The sequence below is a fragment of the Staurois parvus genome, unplaced genomic scaffold (assembly GCF_062004578.1).
Source record: "Staurois parvus isolate SC_StPar_1 unplaced genomic scaffold, SC_StPar_1.0 ptg001544l, whole genome shotgun sequence".
Lineage (NCBI taxonomy): Eukaryota > Metazoa > Chordata > Amphibia > Anura > Ranidae > Staurois > Staurois parvus.
Genome location: NW_028319340.1, coordinates 166,749 through 186,763, shown reverse-complemented (window position 1 = coordinate 186,763; position 20,015 = coordinate 166,749). Strand labels below are relative to the sequence as shown.

The window sequence follows — 20,015 nt, the reverse complement described above, 5'->3', positions numbered from 1 at the left end:
TACGAACTGGTGTCCAAATCTTGTCGGGGGTAGCGGAAGGACGAGATGGAGAAGGTGATAATGAGGAATTGTCTTCAGGTAGAGGAGGTAGTCCCAATTGCTTCAGGAAGGAGTCCGCCTCAAAAAGATCATGTAGAGTAACTTGGGAATTATCTTTGGAGACGACCAACCTGAAGGGAAAACCCCAGTGATAAGGGACATGGTGGTGCTGGAGATGAGTGGTGAGTGGCTTCAGCGCTCGCCGTGTAGCCAGGGTAATCGGAGAGAGATCACAGAAGAGCTGAAGCCGGTCCCCTTTAAATTCCAGGGACGGGATGTTGCGTACAGAGGCTAACAAGGCTTCCTTGCTCTCAAAAAAATGAAAGCAGACGATGACATCACGTGGTCTGGTGCCGTCAGCAGGTCTGGGACCCAGCGATCGGTGGGCCCTGTCCATGCGCTTCTGGGACCAAGGGGGCGGTTGCGGTGAAGGACAACAGATGTTGGCGGAGTTGGGAATCGGCAGTAGATTCAGACATACCACGAATGCGGACGTTTTGCCGGCGTTCCCTGTTTTCCAGGTCCTCTTGTTGGAGCTGAATTTGGGACATGGTGTGCTTCAGATACGCATTATCTTCTTCTAAGACATGGACGTACTGCACCAATTCAGCAAATTTATTCTCCGCACGTTCCCCAATCTGCGCTATTTCTCCCCGAAGATCCAAAGCCAACGTGCTCACTTCAGCAGATATAGTGGCGGTAATATTGCGTAAAAATACCTGCAGTTTTTCCTCCAGCACAGATATCGTGAGAGTAGGTGACACATGAGGATTGGCAGAAGCAGGTGGTGGAGAGCTCAGCGGAGAACGCACTACTGCTCCCCTACAGGGGTCAGGGGCTCGGATTCCTTCATCTGGGGACACTGATGGTGTGAGGAGGTTGGCTGCATTGCAGCTGCTGCAGTACCTCTGGCCGCCACTGGGGGTCCGCCGGAGCTCAGCCGTGGGATCGCGGCCAAAATTGAGGCCGGGGATTGGGGCCTATGGAGGAACCGCTACAGCGGTGGCGGCCGCGGCTCATGTGGCAGCGGGGAAGGGGGCTTTCAGCGCCCGATCTTCCCCATGAGGAGGCTGGGGTCTGGTGAGCTGGGTGACCCGCTGATATGACTCACCCCGGGACGTCTGTGGAGCAGCGATGCATCGTGGGTGAGTCTCTAGGGTCTGGAGAGGAGCGGAGCTCAGGAAGATGCGGCCATCAGGGTTCCCGGCCATGCATGCGCCCTCAAAATGCATTTTTATTACAGAATATATGAAAAATATTTTTCAAAAAATACATTTCAAATACACTGTATGTCTTTAAAAATACAAATCTAAATTTTTGGAACACAATTACAAATATATGTAAAAATATATGTTAAAATGACTATTTTATATGTAAAAAAATCTGAAGAATATATTTAAAAAATATATATTTTTAAAAATATTTTTAAGAACGCATTTCAACATGCAGTGTGTTTTTTTTTTACATATAAAATAGTCATTTTAACATATATTTTTACACATATTTGTTAATGTACTCCAAAAATGTAGATTTGTGTGTGTGTATATATATATATACACACACATATATATATATATACACACACACACACATATATATATATATACACACACACACACACAAATATATATATATATTTTTTTTTTTTCAATTAATATATGTGTGTGTATATTTATTTTTATATATATGTGTGTGTGTGTAACAGAAGTATTTGAACCCCCTGTGATTCTGCAAGTTCTCCCACTTCTCCATCATGGAGGGTCTGACATTCACATTGCAGGGGATTCCCACTCTGAGGACAGAATTCAGGAGATCACATTGCAGGGGATTCCCACTCTGAGGACAGAATTCAGGAGATCACATTGCAGGGGATTCCCACTCTGAGGACAGAATTTAGGAAATCACATTGTATGATTTGTAAAGAATGTATTTGTCTCGCACGGCTGAACAGAAGTATTTGAACCCCTGAGAAGCAGCAAGAATTCTGTCTCTCAAAGACCTGTTACTGCACCTTTACAAAGTCCTCCTCTACTCCACTCATTCAAATCACTTAGTAGCACCTGTCTGAGCTCTTTAAAGACACCTGTCTACCCCACAGTCAGTCAGACGCCAACTACTACCATGGGCAAGACCAAAGAGCTGTCAAAAGACACCAGAGACAAAATGGTGGACCTCCACAAGGCTGGAAAGGGCTACGGGGCAATTGCCAAGCAGCTTGGTGAAAATAGATCAACTGTTGGAGCAATTGTTAGAGAATGGAAGAGGCTAAAGACGACTGTCAGTCTCCCTCGGACTGGGGCTCCATGCAAGATGTCCCCTCGTGGGGGATCACTGATGAGAAGAAAGGTGAGGAATCAGCCCAGAACTACAAGGGAGGAGCTGGTCAATGACATGAAGAGAGCTGGGACCACAGATTCACAGGTCCCTGTCGGTAGAACACTACGCTGTCATGGTTTCCAATCATGCATTGCATGGAAGGTTCCCCTGCTCCAGTCATCACATGTCCAGGCCCGTCTGAAGGTTCCCCTGCTCAAGTCATCACATGTCCAGGCCCGTCTGAAGGTTCTCCTGCTCCAGTCATCACATGTCCAGGCCCGTCTGAAGGTTCCCCTGCTCCAGTCATCACATGTCCAAGCCCGTCTGAAGGTTCCCCTGCTCAAGTCATCACATGTCCAGGCCCGTCTGAAGGTTCCCCTGCTCAAGTCATCACATGTCCAGGCCCGTCTGAAGGTTCCCCTGCTCAAGTCATCACATGTCCAGGCAGTCTGAAGGTTCCCCTGCTCAAGTCATCACATGTCCAGGCCCGTCTGAAGGTTCCCCTGCTCAAGTCATCACATGTCCAGGCCCGTCTGAAGGTTCCCCTGCTCAAGTCATCACATGTCCAGGCCCGTCTGAAGGTTCCCCTGCTCAAGTCATCACATGTCCAGGCCCGTCTGAAGGTTCTCCTGCTCCAGTCATCACATGTCCAGGCCCGTCTGAAGGTTCCCCTGCTCCAGTCATCACATGTCCAGGCCCGTCTGAAGGTTCCCCTGCTCAAGTCATCACATGTCCAGGCCCGTCTGAAGGTTCCCCTGCTCCAGTCATCACATGTCCAGGCCCGTCTGAAGGTTCCCCTGCTCCAGTCATCACATATCCAGGCCCATCTGAAGGTTCCCCTGCTCCAGTCATCACATGTCCAGGCCCGTCTGAAGGTTCCCCTGCTCAAGTCATCACATGTCCAGGCCCGTCTTAAGGTTCCCAATGACCATCTGGATGATGCAGAGGAGGCATGGAATTTTTGTAAAATTCTGTCCTCAGAGTGGGAATGTATACAATACAATGTGAATGTCAGACCCTCCATGATGGAGAAGTGGGAGAACTTGCAAAATCGCAGGGGGTTCAAATACTTCTGTTCCTCGCTGTATATATATATATACACACACACACACAAATCTACATTTTTGGAGCACATTAACAAATATGTGTAAAAATATATGTAAAAATTACTATTTTATATGTAAAAAAAAAAAAACCACACTGCATGTTGAAATGCGTTCTTAAAAATATTTTTAAAAATATATATTTTTTAAATACATTCTTCAGATTTTTTTTTACATATAAAATAGTCATTTTAACATATATTTTTACATGTATTTGTAAATGCGTTCCAAAAATTTAGATTTGTATTTTTAAAAACACAGAATATTTGAAATGTATTTTTTTTAAAATATTTTCAATATATTTTGTAATAAAAATGCATTTCAACATGCAGTATGTATATATATATTGAATACGGCCAAAATTGTAATATTTCAACTATAAGTCAATATATTTGTTAAGAATATTTTTAAAATAGATTTAAAATATATTTTTCTTCCATGTGGATATGAAGTAAATTTTTTTTTTATATCGGTCGGGACTAAAACATAAATCACGGAAGGTAAACCTATAAATCTCGTATATATTTCATACTCATCTGATTTGTGCCCCTCCCACCCGCTGTGTGCCCATCCCCCGATCTCCCCCTCACCTAGACAGGTGACCTCGGCTGTGCTCTCCTCCTCCTGGCTGACCATGTTCTTCACAGTACAGGTGATGTTCCAGGGTCCCGGTGGCTCCACAACGGCTGTAATGTGATTGGCGGAAGCAGAATAATTCTCCTTGGATCGTCCAATCACAGATAGAGCGATATTCGGCTTAGTCCCCGCCTCCACACTGCAGGAGATCTCAGCGCTGCCATCCCGGAGACACGAGATATAGAGGACCGGAACCGATACTGGAACTGAGAGAGACAATCATTTCCATTGATAAGGTCCAATCTATACACAGCATGCCCCTCCCCCATCCTTACCTATAGACAGGTGTGCAGACATCTTCCTGGAGACTGGAGGAGATGGATTGTGTCTGTGCGCAGGTCTCCTCCAACAACTATTTCATCTCCAAACACGGAAAGGTTTCTTCACAGTAAGAGCTGAGAATGTGGAATAGACTCCCTCCAGAGTTGGTTGTGGCCAGCTCAGTGGATTGCTGTAGGAAAGTCCTGGATTCTTTCTTGGATACACAGAATATAACTGGATATAACATTTATAGGGAAAGGTGATCCCGGGAATATCCGATTATTGATCCAGGGAATATCCGATTATTGATCCCGGGAATATCCGATTATTGATCCCGGGAATATCCGATTGCCTCTCGGGGGGTCAGGAAGGAATATTTCCCCTGCAGGAGGAGATTGGATCGTGCTTTGATGGGTTTTGCCTTCCTCTGGATCCACTGTGGGTGGAGGATTATAACTTCTCTTTAATGGTTGAACTGGATGGACTTTTGTCTTTTCTCAGCCAGACTAACTATGGAACTAAATCACCCCACTAACATCACATCGATATTCTTGGTCATGTGACCCCCCCCCCCCCATACACAGCACTTTACAACCTCATCCGGACAACTGGAGTGAAGGAATGTGAGCACAAAGGGGAGGGTTTGCCCATAATGACCAATTAGAATGTCAATTTCCTGCTCTCAGCAGAAGTTCCACCCTCCAATGTTGACGAATCGGCTCCATCTCAGTAAACCAAACTTACAGCGGAGAGACGGCTCCATCCAGGTCAGAGGTCAGCCTGAGGGTCAGAGCCCCAACTGGGGTCACTGAAATCCCCTCCGAGGTCCCCAGATTGGTGCTTTGTCAGTGTGTGTGTTGGGGGTCTGAGCCCACCAAGGATCTCCAAATGTCCTCCAAAAGGCTGTGATTGCAGAAAGGTCACATCACATAGTCACATAGCCCCATAGTCACATAGTCACATAGCCCCATAGTTCCATAGTCACATACAGTCAGGTCCATAAATATTGGGACATGGACACAATTCTAACATTTTTGCCTCTATACACCACAATGGATTTGAAATGAAACAAACAAGATGTGCTTTAACTGCAGACGGTCAGCTTTAATTTGAGGGTATTTACATCCAAATCAGGTGAACGGTGTAGGAATGACAACAGTTTGCATAGGTGCCTCCCACTTGTTAAGGGACCAAAAGTAATGGGACAATTGGCTTCTCAGCTGTTCCATGGCCAGGTGTGTGTTATTCCCTCATTATCCCAATTACAATGAGCAGATAAAAGGTCCAGAGTTCATTCCAAGTGTGCTATTTGCATTTGGAATCTGTTGCTGTCAACTCTCAAGATGAGATCCAAAGAGCTGTCACTATCAGTGAAGCCATCATTAGGCTGAAAAAACAAAACAAACCCATCAGAGAGATAGCAAAAACATTAGGCGTGGCCAAAACAACTGTTTGGAACATTCTTAAAAAGAAGGAACGCACCGGTGAGATCAGCAACACCAAAAGACCCGGAAGACCACGGAAAACAACTGTGGTGGATGAGTGAAGAATTCCTTCCCTGGTGAAGAAAACACCCTTCACAACAGTTGGCCAGATCAAGAACACTCTCCAGGAGGGAGGTGTATGTGTGTCAAAGTCACCAATCAAGAGAAGACTTCACCAGAGTGAATACAGAGGGTTCACCACAAGATGGAAACCATTGGTGAGCCTCAAACACAGGAAGGCCAGATTAGAGTTTGCCAAACGACATGTAAAAAAGCCTTCACAGTTCTGGAACAACATCCTATGGAGAGAGGAGACCGACATCAACTTGTACCAGAGTGATGGGAAGAGAAGAGGATGGAGAAGGAACTGCTCATGGTCCTCAGCATACCACCTCATCAGTGATCATGGTGGTGGTAGTGTCATGGCGTGGGCATGTATGGCTGCCAATGGAACTGCTTCTCTTGTATTTATTGATGATGTGACTGCTGACAGAAGCAGCCGGATGAATTGTGAAGTGTTTCGGGAATATTATCGGCTCATATTCAGCCAAATGCTTCACAACTCATTGGACGCTTCACAGTGCAGATGGACAATGACCCAAAGCAGACTGCAAAAGCCACCAAAGAAGTGGAATGTTCTGCAATGGCCAATCACCTGACCTGAATCCGATGGAGCATTTCACTTGCTGAAGACAAAACTGAAGGGAAAATGGCCCAAGAACAAGCAGGAACTGAAGACAGTTGTAGTAAAGGCCTGGCAGAGCATCACCAGGGATGAAACCCAGCGTCTGCTGATGTCTATGCGTTCCACACTTCAGGCTGTCATTGACTGCAAAGGATTTGCAACCAAGTATTAAAAAGTGAAAGTTTGATTTATGATTATTATTCTGTCCCATTACTTTTGGTCCTTTAACAAGTGGGAGGCACATATGCAAACTGTTGTAATAACTACACCGTTCACCTGATTTGGATGTAAATACCCTCAAATTAAAGCTGACAGTCTGCAGTTAAAGCACATCTTGTTCATTTCATTTCAAATCCATTGTGGTGTATAGAGCCAAAAATGTTAGAATTGTGTCCATGTCCCAATATTTATGGACCTGACTGTAGTTCCATAGTTCCATAGTCACATAGTTAGTCTGGCTGAGAAAAGACAAAAGTCCATCCAGTTCAACCATTAAAAAAAAAGTTATAATCCTCCACCGCAGTAGATCCAGAGGAAGGCAGAAACCCAGCAAAGCATGATCCAATCTCCTCCTGCAGGGGAAACATTCCTTCCTGACCCCCCGAGAGGCAATCGGATATTCCCGGGATCACCTTTCCCTATGAATGTTCTATCCAGTTATATTCTGTGTATCCAAGAAAGAATCCAGGACTTTCCTCCAGCAATCCACTGAGCTGGCCACAACCAACTCTGGAGGGAGTCTATTCCACATTCTCACAGCTCTTACTGTGAAGAAACCTTTCCGTGTTTGGAAATGACATTTCTTTTCCTCCAGACGTAAAGAGCGCCCCCTTGTCTTCTGTGATGATCTCAGGGGGAATCCCAACAGGAGTTCAGTGTTTCGGAGCCTGTGATGAAGGGGTTCCTGCTCGGCTCTGAAACGTCTCCCTCGTTTTTTTGTGATGTGACCTTTCTGCAATAAAAGCCTTTTGGAGGACATTGGAGATCCTTGGTGGGCCGGAGACATTTGTGCCTTCACCTGTCATGTCTCCAGAATCCAGCTGGTAGTGGCTGCAGCTCCCCCTACTGATGAGTCCTGTTTCCAGGAACGTGTGCTATGGGAACATAGGCAAGACTGTATTGGGGGTCTGTCACACGACCATCGATGGTCAGATCTAACACATGGAGACCACCGAGCAGAAGGACCAGAACAGGTCAGGTCACAGCAACTTCAGGGGGGCTGAGGGGTGCAGATCAGAATCCACAGGGAATGGTGAGGATGGGGCAGTAAGCAGAGGACATTGTACATACGTGTCTCCCGGATCTTCTACTATATCATGTATGGATATAAGGACACGGAGCGTGGAGGACATTGTACATACGTGTCTCCCGGATCTTCTACTATATCATGTATGGATATAAGGACACGGAGCGTGGAGGACATTGTACATACGTGTCTCCCGGATCTTCTACTATATCATGTATGGATATAAGGACACGGAGCGTGGAGGACACTGCTAGGACTGGAGGTGGGGATTGGACGGGACTTACCTTCTACATGGACGGTGTACTCATATGTCTGTATATGGAGTCCTGTAGGATTACTTATATCCAAACTGTATATCCCGCCATTCTCCAGAGTCACATCATGTATGACCAGACTTCCATTCTCCGATACCCTCGTATTGGTCACGGTCACATCTGGTCTCAGTGTACATTGTCTGTGTCTAGCTATCCTGGTGCCATTGTGTCCGGTTGGGTCTCTGTATCTCCACTCATACCGGTCACACATCGATCGATCTGTATGGCTGAGGGTGAGATGGATTCTGATGGGGAGGAGAAGGTCAGATCCCGGCCGGGTGAATATTTCCTCCTGAACATCCGGGGCACTTCCTGCACAGACAGAATACAGACCCCAGTCAGGTCACAGTCTACGCTCCCCTCCCCCCTCATAGAACACACATTGATGGAGAACCATCTGGAATATCATGAGACTAATGAATGAAAAACCCAACACTGTCCAAGATGTCCACTTCAAGGGTCTCTATATAGAGGAAGGGATGTATATAGGGCAGAATATAGGGGACGGGATGTATATAGGGTAGTATATAGTGGAAGGGATGTATATAGAGCAGAATATAGTGGAAGGGATGTATATAAGGCTGTGTATATGAGTGGAAGGGATGTATATAGGGCAGTATATAGTGGAAGGGATGTATATAGGGCAGTATATAGTGGAAGGGATGTTTATAGGACAGTGTATAGTGGAAGGGATGTATATAGGGCAGTATATAGTGGAAGGGATGTTTATAGGACAGTGTATAGTGGAAGGGATGTATATAGGGCAGTATATAGTGGAAGGGATGTATATAGGGTAGTGTATAGTGGAAGGGATGTATAAAGGGTAGTATATAGCGGTATTATTATTATTATTATTACTACGAGTTTATATAGCGCCAAAGGGTTTGCTCAGCGCTGTACAATAGGGGGGACAATACATGGCACAGTACAACAAAGACAGACAGCGTACGAGGGGTAAGAGGGCCCTACTCTTACGAGCTTACAATCTAGGAGGGAGGGGGTAAAGGTACAGTAGGAAGTGGCTGGGGGGGATGAAGTGGTAGGAGGAATGAGGGAGGATGGCCGTTAGGTGAGGGTGGGGTAGGGTGCGGTAGGGCAGTATATGAGTGGAAGGGATGTATATAGGGCAGAATATAGTGGATGGAATGTATATAGGGCAGTATATAGTGGAAGGGATGTATATAGGGTAGTATATAGTGGATGGAATGTATATAGGGCAGTATATAGTGGAAGGGCTGTATATAGGGTAGTATATAGTGGAAGGGCTGTATATAGGGCAGTATATAGTGGAAAGGATGTATATAGGGCAGTATATAGTGGAAGGGATGTATATAGGGCAGTATATAGTGGAAGGGATGTATATAGGGCAGTATATAGTGGAAGGGATGTATATAGGGCAGTATATAGTGGACGGGATGTATATAGGGCAGTATATAGTGGAAGGGATGTATATAGGGCAGTATATAGTGGACGGGATGTATATAGGGTAGTATATAGTGGAAGGGATGTATATAGGGCAGTAAATAGTGGAAAGGATGTATACAGGGCAGAATATAGTGGACGGGATGTATATAGGGTAGTTTATAGTGGAAAGGATGTATATAGGGTAGTATATAGCGGTAGGGCAGTGTATATGAGTGGAAGGGATGTATATAGGGCAGAATATAGAGGAAAGGGATGTATATAGGATAGTGTATAGTGGAAGGGATGTATATAGGGCAGTATATAGTGGATGGGATGTATATAGGGCAGTATATACTGGAAGGGATGTATATAGGGCAATATATAGTGGAAGGGATGTTTATAGGGTAGTATATGACTGGAAGGGATGTATATAGGGCAGTATATAGTGGAAGGGATGTATATAGGGTAATATATAGCAGTAGGGCAGTATATAGTGGATGGGATGTTTATAGGGTAGTATATGACTGGAAGGGATGTATATAGGGCAGTATATGAGTGGAAGGGATGTATATAGGGTAGTATATAGTGGATGGGACATATATACGGCAGTATATGAGTGGAAGGGATGTATATAGGGTAGTATATAGTGGAAGGGCTGTATATAGGGTAGTGTATAGTGGAAGGGCTGTATATAGGGTAGTATATAGCGGTAGGGCAGTGTATATGAGTGGAAGGGATGTATATAGGGCAGTATATAGTGGAAGGGATTTACAGTTGAAACTGGAAAAATGAGAATCTGGTGCATTCGTTGATTGATTTCAGTGCAGCAACTTAAAAGGTGACACTAATATATGAGACTCATTCCATGCAAAGCAAGATAGTTCCAGCCGTGATTTGTCATCATTGTGATGATTATGGCTTACAACTCATGAAAACCCCAAATCCACAATCTCAGAAAATGAGAATATTCCATGCAATCAATAAAACACGGATTGTACATAGAACAATATCGCACCTCTGAGAAGTAGAAGCTGCATATGTACTCAGTACTTGGTTGGGGCCCCTTTTGCAGCAATTACTGCCTCAATGCGGCGTGGCATGGAAGCTATCAGCCTGTGGCACTGCTGAGGTGTTATGGAAGACCAGGATGCTTCAATAGCGGCCTTCAGCTCTTCTGCATTGTTCGGTCTCATGTCTCTCATCTCTTGGCAATGCCCCATAGATTCTCTATGGGGTTCAGGTCAGGTGAGTTTGCTGGCCAATCAAGCACAATAATCCCACGGTCACTGAACCAGGTTTTGGTGCTTTTGGCAGTGTGGGCGGAGCCAAGTCTTGCTGGAAAATGAAGTCAGCATCCCCATAAAGCTGGTCTGTGGAAGGAAGCATGAAGTGCTCCAAAATCTCCTGGTAGACGGCTGCGCTGACCCTGGACTTAATGAAGCACAGAGGACCAACACCAGCAGATGACATGGCTCCCCAAATCAGCACAGACTGTGGAAACTTCACACTGGACTTCAAGCATCTTGCAGTGTGTGCCTCTCCATTCTTCCTCCATACTCGGGGTCCTTGGGCCTCTCCATTCTTCCTCCATACTCGGGGTCCTTGTGCCTCTCCATTCTTCCTCCATACTCGGGGTCCTTGTGCCTCTCCATTCTTCCTCCATACTCGGGGTCCTTGGGCCTCTCCATTCTTCCTCCATACTCGGGGTCCTTGGGCCTCTCCATTCTTAATCCATACTCCGGGTCCTTGTGCCTCTCCATTCTTCCTCCATACTCGGGGTCCTTGTGCCTCTCCATTCTTCCTCCATACTCGGGGTCCTTGGGCCTCTCCATTCTTCCTCCATACTCGAGGTCCTTGTGCCTCTCCATTCTTCCTCCATACTCGGGGTCCTTGTGCCTCTCCATTCTTCCTCCATACTCGGGGTCCTTGGGCCTCTCCATTCTTCCTCCATACTCGGGGTCCTTGGGCCTCTCCATTCTTCCTTCATACTCGGGGGTCCTCGGGCCTCTCCATTCTTCCTCCATACTCGGGGGTCCTTGGGCCTCTCCATTCTTCCTCCATACTCGGGGTCCTTGGGCCTCTCCATTCTTCCTCCATACTCGGGGTCCTTGGGCCTCTCCATTCTTCCTCCATACTCGGGGTCCTTGGGCCTCTCCATTCTTCCTCCATACTCGGGGTCCTTGGTTTTCAAATGACATGCAAAAGTTGCTCTCATCAGAAAAGAGGACTTTGGACCAGACCAGGTCTGTTTTTCTTTAGTCCAGGTAAGACGCTTCTGACGTTGTTTGTTGTTCAGGAGCGGCTTGACAAGAGCAATACGACATTTGAAGCCCATGTCCAGGATCCGTCTGTGTGTGGTGGCTCTTGATACACTGACTCCAGCCTCAGTCCACTCCTTGTGAAAGTCCCCAACACTTTTGAATGGCCTTTTCCTGACAATCCTCTCCAGACTGCGGTCATCCCTGCTGCTTGTGCACCTTTTTCTTCCACACTTTTCCCTTCCACATAACTTTCTATTAATGTGCTTTGATACGGCACTTTGGGAACATCCAACTTCTTCTGCAATGACCTTTTGAGGTCAAAAGCCACCATAAAATAACAATGAGTATGACATATGTACCAGCAGAAAAGATAAAGGAGATACCATCGATGAGACAAAACAGAAAACTAATAATAGACAAACCAAAAACATTGCAATAAAAAACATAGATACCCATAAGGATATGGACTTGGGAGAAACATCAATACCCAAGTCGTCCAGACAATTGTCTGGATGGGATCGGGGGCAACAGGACAACCGGAACATATCAGTCGGCAAATCCGGCCAGAAAAGTATGACATATGGGGGACCCAGCACAGAAAAAAAGGAAGGGGGGGAGGGAGAGGGGAAGTGGGGGAGGGAAGGGGGGGTAAGGATACATCCCTGAAGTGCCCACAGAGGAACACCACAGAAAAGCATCAAGCAGGCACGTTGCTGGAACGAGAAGGACGAGGACGTTGCGGAGTGCGTGAAGGACGCTTCCGGCCCCTACGAACTGGTGTCCAAATCTTGTCGGGGGTAGCGGAAGGACGAGATGGAGAAGGTGATAATGAGGAATTGTCTTCAGGTAGAGGAGGTAGTCCCAATTGCTTCAGGAAGGAGTCCGCCTCAAAAAGATCATGTAGAGTAACTTGGGAATTATCTTTGGAGACGACCAACCTGAAGGGAAAACCCCAGCGATAAGGGACATGGTGGTGCTGGAGATGAGTGGTGAGTGGCTTCAGCGCTCGCCGTTTAGCCAGGGTAATCGGAGAGAGATCACAGAAGAGCTGAAGCCGGTCCCCTTTAAATTCCAGGGACGGGATGTTGCGTACAGAGGCTAACAAGGCTTCCTTGCTCTCAAAAAAATGAAAGCAGACGATGACATCACGTGGTCTGGTGCCGTCAGCAGGTCTGGGACCCAGCGATCGGTGGGCCCTGTCCATGCGCTTCTGGGACCAAGGGGGCGGTTGCGGTGAAGGACAACAGATGTTGGCGGAGTTGGGAATCGGCAGTAGATTCAGACATACCACGAATGCGGACGTTTTGCCGGCGTTCCCTGTTTTCCAGGTCCTCTTGTTGGAGCTGAATTTGGGACATGGTGTGCTTCAGATACGCATTATCTTCTTCTAAGACATGGACGTACTGCACCAATTCATCAAATTTATTCTCCGCACGTTCCCCAATCTGCGCTATTTCTCCCCGAAGATCCAAAGCCAACTTGCTCACTTCAGCAGATATAGTGGTGGTAATATTGCGTAAAAATACCTGCAGTTTTTCCTCCAGCACAGATATCGTGAGAGTAGGTGACACATGAGGATTGGCAGAAGCAGGTGGTGGAGAGCTCAGCGGAGAACGCACTACTGCTCCCCTACAGGGGTCAGGGGCTCAGATTCCTTCATCTGGGGACACTGATGGTGTGAGGAGGTTGGCTGCATTGCAGCTGCTGCAGTACCTCTGGCCGCCACTGGGGGTCCGCCGGAGCTCAGCCGTGGGATCGCGGCCAAAATTGAGGCCGGGGATTGGGGCCTATGGAGGAACCGCTACAGCGGTGGCGGCCGCGGCTCATGTGGCAGCGGGGAAGGGGGCTTCCAGCGCCCGATCTTCCCCATGAGGAGGCTGGGGTCTGGTGAGCTGGGTGACCCGCTGATATGACTCACCCCGGGACGTCTGTGGAGCAGCGATGCATCGTGGGTGAGTCTCTAGGGCCTGGAGAGGAGCGGAGCTCAGGAAGATGCGGCCATCAGGGTTCCCGGCCATGCATGCGCCCTCAAAATGCATTTTTATTACAAAATATATGAAAAATATTTTTCAAAAAATACATTTCAAATACACTGTATGTCTTTAAAAATACAAATCTAAATTTTTGGAACACAATTACAAATATATGTAAAAATATATGTTAAAATGACTATTTTATATGTAAAAAAATCTGAAGAATATATTTAAAAAATATATATTTTTAAAAATATTTTTAAGAACGCATTTCAACATGCAGTGTGTTTTTTTTTTTTACATATAAAATAGTCATTTTAACATATATTTTTACACATATTTGTTAATGTACTCCAAAAATGTAGATTTGTGTGTGTGTATATACAGTTGCAAGAAAAAGTATGTGAACCCCTTGGGATTATGTGGAGTTTTGCATGAATTGGGCATAAAATGTGCTCTGAACGTCATCTAAGTCACAACAATAGAAGAACACAGTCTGCTGAACATAATACTACACAAACATTAGATGTTGCCATGGTTTAATTGCACATAACATGTAAACATTCACAGTGCGGGGAGGAAAAAGTATGTGAGGCCCTACTTAATGACTTCTCCCAGAGCTAATTGGAGCCAGGAGTGAGCCAACCTTGACTCCAATCAGTGTGAAGATATTGGATGTGTTGCTGACAGCTGTCCTGCCCTTAAAAAATGCACACCTGTTTTGGGTTTACTGGTTCCAAGAAGCACTGTCTGATGTGAACAATGCCTTGCAGAAAAGAGCTCTCAGAAGACCTACGATCAAGAATTGTTGACTTGCATGAAGCTGGAAAGGGTTACAAAAGTATCTCCAAAAGCCTTGATGTTCATGTGTCCACGGTAAGACAGACTGTCTACAAATGGAGAAAGTTTAGCACTGTTGCTACTCTCCCTAGGCGTGGTCGTCCTGTAAAAATGACTGCAAGAGCACAGCGCAGAATCCCAGAGTGTCAGCTAAAGACCTACAGAAATCTCTGGCACATGCTAACATTTTTGTTGACACATCTACAATCAGGAAAACATTAAACAAGAATGGAGTACATGGGAGGACACCACGGAGGAAGCCATTGCTGTCCAAAAAGAATATTGCAGCACGTTTGAAGTTTGCAAAAGAGCACCTGGATGTTCCACAGCACTACTGGCAGAATATACTGTGGACAGATGAAACCAAGATTGAGTTGTTTGGGAAGAACACACAACACTATGTGTGGAGAAAAAAAAAGGCCCAGCACACCAACATCAAAACCTCATCCCCACTGTGAAACATGGCGGAGGGAGCATCATGGTTTGGGGCTGCTTTGCTGCCTCAGGGCTGGACGGATTGTTGTCATTGATGGGAAAATGAATTCCAGAGTTTATCAAGACATTTTGCAGGAAAACGTACGACCATCTGTCCGCCAACTGAAGCTCCGCAGAGGATGGGTGATGCAACAGGACAATGATGACCCAAAGCATACAAGTCATTCAACAAAACAATGGCTGCAACAGCACAGAATACGCCTTCTGGAGTGGCCCAGTCAGAGTCCTGACCTCAACCCGATTGAAATGCTGTGGCATGACCTTAAGAGAGCGATTCACACCAGACATCCCAAGAATATTGCTACACTGAAACAGTTTTGTGAAGAGGAGTGGTCCAAAATGACTCCAGATCGTTGTGCAGGTCTGATCTGCAACTACAGGAAACGTTTGGTTGAGGTTATTGCTGCCAAAGGAGGGTCAACCAGTTATTAAGTCCAAAGGTTCACATACTTTTTCCTCCCTGCACTGTGAATGTTTACATGTTATGTGCAATTAAACCATGGCAACATCTAATGTTTGTGTAGTATTATGTTCAGCAGACTGTGTTCTTCTATTGTTGTGACTTAGATGACGTTCAGAGCACATTTTATGCCCAATTCATGCAAAACTCCACGTAATCCCAAGGGGGTCACATACTTTTTCTTGCAACTGTATATATATACACACACACACATATATATATATATATTTTTTTCAATTAATATATGTGTGTGTATATTTATTTTTATATATGTGTGTGTGTGTAACAGAAGTATTTGAACCCCCTGTGATTCTGCAAGTTCTCCCACTTCTCCATCATGGAGGGTCTGACATTCATATTGCAGGGGATTCCCACTCTGAGGACAGAATTCAGGAGATCACATTGCAGGGGATTCCCACTCTGAGGACAGAATTCAGGAGATCACATTGTATGATTTGTAAAGAATGTATTTGTCTCGTACGGCTGAACAGAAGTATTTGAACCCCTGAGAAGCAGCAAGAATTCTGTCTCTCAAAGACCTGTTACTGCGCCTATACAAAGTCCACCTCTACTCCACTCATTCATCTCACTTAGTAGCACCTGTCTGAGCTCTTTAAAGACACCTGTCTACCCCACAGTCAGTCAGACGCCAACTACTACCATGGGCAAGACCAAAGAGCTGTCAAAAGACACCAGAGACAAAATGGTGGACCTCCACAAGGCTGGAAAGGGCTACGGGGCAATTGCCAAGCAGCTTGGTGAAAATAGATCAACTGTTGGAGCAATTGTTAGAAAATGGAAGAGGCTAAAGACGACTGTCAGTCTGCCTCGGACTGGGGCTCCATGCAAGATGTCCCCTCGTGGGGTATCACTGATGAGAAGAAAGGTGAGGAATCAGCCCAGAACTACAAGGGAGGAGCTGCTCAATGACATGAAGAGAGCTGGGACCACAGATTCACAGGTCCCTGTCGGTAGAACACTACGCTGTCATGGTTTCCAATCATGCATTGCATGGAAGGTTCCCCTGCTCCAGTCATCACATGTCCAGGCCCGTCTGAAGGTTCCCCTGCTCAAGTCATCACATGTCCAGGCCCGTCTGAAGGTTCCCCTGCTCAAGTCATCACATGTCCAGGCCCGTCTGAAGGTTTCCCTGCTCAAGTCATCACATGTCCAGGCAGTCTGAAGGTTCCCCTGCTCAAGTCATCACATGTCCAGGCCCGTCTGAAGGTTCCCCTGCTCAAGTCATCACATGTCCAGGCCCGTCTGAAGGTTCCCCTGCTCAAGTCATCACATGTCCAGGCCCGTCTGAAGGTTCCCCTGCTCCAGTCATCACATGTCCAGGCCCGTCTGAAGGTTCCCAATGACCATCTGGATGATGCAGAGGAGGCATGGAATTTTTGTAAAATTCTGTCCTCAGAGTGGGAATGTATACAATACAATGTGAATGTCAGACCCTCCATGATGGAGAAGTGGGAGAACTTGCAAAATCGCAGGGGGTTCAAATACTTCTGTTCCTCACTGTATATATATACACACACACACAAATCTACATTTTTGGAGCACATTAACAAATATATGTAAAAATTACTATTTTATATGTAAAAAAAAAAAACACACTGCATGTTGCAATGCGTTCTTAAAAATATTTTTAAAAATATATATTTTTTAAATACATTCTTCAGATTTTTTTTTACATATAAAATAGTCATTTTAACATATATTTTTACATGTATTTGTAAATGCGTTCCAAAAATTTAGATTTGTATTTTTAAAAACACAGAATATTTGAAATGTATTTTTTTTTAAATATTTTCAATATATTTTGTAATAAAAATGCATTTCAACATGCAGTATGTATATATATATTGAATACGGCCAAAATTGTAATATTTCAACTATAAGTCAATATATTTGTTAAGAATATTTTTAAAATAGATTTAAAATATATTTTTCTTCCATGTGGATATGAAGTAATTTTTTTTCTATATCGGTCGGGACTAAAACATAAATCACGGAAGGTAAACCTATAAATCCCGTATATATTTCATACTCATTTGATTTGTGCCCCTCCCACCCGCTGTGTGCCCATCCCCCGATCTCCCCCTCACCTAGACAGGTGACCTCGGCTGTGCTCTCCTCCTCCTGGCTGACCATGTTCTTCACAGTACAGGTGATGTTCCAGGGTCCCGGTGGCTCCACAACGGCTGTAATGTGATTGGCGGAAGCAGAATAATTCTCCTTGGATCGTCCAATCACAGATAGAGCGATATTCGGCTTAGTCCCCGCCTCCACACTGCAGGAGATCTCAGCGCTGCCATCCCGGAGACACGAGATATAGAGGACCGGAACCGATACTGGAACTGAGAGAGACAATCATTTCCATTGATAAGGTCCAATCTATACACAGCATGCCCCTCCCCCAGCCTTACCTATAGACAGGTGTGCAGACATCTTCCTGGAGACTGGAGGAGATGGATTGTGTCTGTGCGCAGGTCTCCTCCAACAACTATTTCATCTCCAAACACGGAAAGGTTTCTTCACAGTAAGAGCTGTGTGAATGTGGAATAGACTCCCTCCAGAGTTGGGTGTGGCCAGCTCAGTGGATTGCTGTAGGAAAGTCCTGGATTCTTTCTTGGATACACAGAATATAACTGGATATAACATTTATAGGGAAAGGTGATCCCGGGAATATCCGATTATTGATCCAGGGAATATCCGATTATTGATCCCGGGAATATCCGATTATTGATCCCGGGAATATCCGATTGCCTCTCGGGGGGTCAGGAAGGAATATTTCCCCTGCAGGAGGAGATTGGATCGTGCTTTGATGGGTTTTGCCTTCCTCTGGATCCACTGTGGGTGGAGGATTATAACTTCTCTTTAATGGTTGAACTGGATGGACTTTTGTCTTTTCTCAGCCAGACTAACTATGGAACTAAATCGCCCCACTAACATCACATCGATATTCTTGGTCATGTGACCCCCCCCCCCCATACACAGCACTTTACAACCTCATCCGGACAACTGGAGTGAAGGAATGTGAGCACAAAGGGGAGGGTTTGCCCATAATGACCAATTAGAATGTCAATTTCCTGCTCTCAGCAGAAGTTCCACCCTCCAATGTTGACGAATCGGCTCCATCTCAGTAAACCAAACTTACAGCGGAGAGACGGCTCCATCCAGGTCAGAGGTCAGCCTGAGGGTCAGAGCCCCAACTGGGGTCACTGAAATCCCCTCCGAGGTCCCCAGATTGGTGCTTTGTCAGTGTGTGTGTTGGGGGTCTGAGCCCACCAAGGATCTCCAAATGTCCTCCAAAAGGCTGTGATTGCAGAAAGGTCACATCACATAGTCCCATAGTCCCATAGTCACATACAGTCAGGTCCATAAATATTGGGACATGGACACAATTCTAACATTTTTGGCTCTATACACCACAATGGATTTGAAATGAAACGAACAAGATGTGCTTTAACTGCAGACGGTCAGCTTTAATTTGAGGGTATTTACATCCAAATCAGGTGAACGGTGTAGGAATTACAACAGTTTGCAAATGTGCCTCCCACTTGATAAGGGACCAAAAGTAATGGGACAATTGGCTTCTCAGCTGTTCCATGGCCAGGTGTGTGTTATTCCCTCATTATCCCAATTACAATGAGCAGATAAAAGGTCCAGAGTTCATTTCAAGTGTGCTATTTGCATTTGGAATCTGTTGCTGTCAACTCTCAAGATGAGATCCAAAGAGCTGTCACTATCAGTGAAGCCATCATTAGGCTGAAAAAACAAAACAAACCCATCAGAGAGATAGCAAAAACATTAGGCGTGGCCAAAACAACTGTTTGGAACATTCTTAAAAAGAAGGAACGCACCGGTGAGATCAGCAACACCAAAAGACCCGGAAGACCACGGAAAACAACTGTGGTGGATGAGTGAAGAATTCCTTCCCTGGTGAAGAAAACACCCTTCACAACAGTTGGCCAGATCAAGAACACTCTCCAGGAGGTAGGTGTATGTGTGTCAAAGTCAACAATCAAGAGAAGACTTCACCAGAGTGAATACAGAGGGTTCACCACAAGATGGAAACCATTGGTGAGCCTCAAACACAGGAAGGCCAGATTAGAGTTTGCCAAACGACATGTAAAAAAGCCTTCACAGTTCTGGAACAACATCCTATGGACAGATGAGACCGACATCAACTTGTACCAGAGTGATGGGAAGAGAAGAGGATGGAGAAGGAACTGCTCATGGTCCTCAGCATACCACCTCATCAGTGAAGCATGGTGGTGGTAGTGTCATGGCGTGGGCATGTATGGCTGCCAATGGAACTGCTTCTCTTGTATTTATTGATGATGTGACTGCTGACAGAAGCAGCCGGATGAATTGTGAAGTGTTTCGGGAATATTATCGGCTCATATTCAGCCAAATGCTTCACAACTCATTGGACGCTTCACAGTGCAGATGGACAATGACCCAAAGCAGACTGCAAAAGACACCAAAGAAG

The 20,015-nt window shown here is 45.6% G+C and overlaps 1 protein-coding gene across 1 annotated transcript in view; it reads right to left on the bottom strand.

The window, feature by feature from the left end:
- LOC149435319 (uncharacterized) overlaps positions 1-20,015 on the bottom strand; it is a 130,282-nt gene that overhangs the window by 97,289 nt on the left and 12,978 nt on the right. Inside the window, 3 exon segments of the mRNA XM_089662797.1 lie at positions 4,049-4,300; positions 8,055-8,396; positions 17,626-17,877. Coding sequence (XP_089518923.1) covers positions 4,049-4,300; positions 8,055-8,396; positions 17,626-17,877 — 846 coding nt within the window.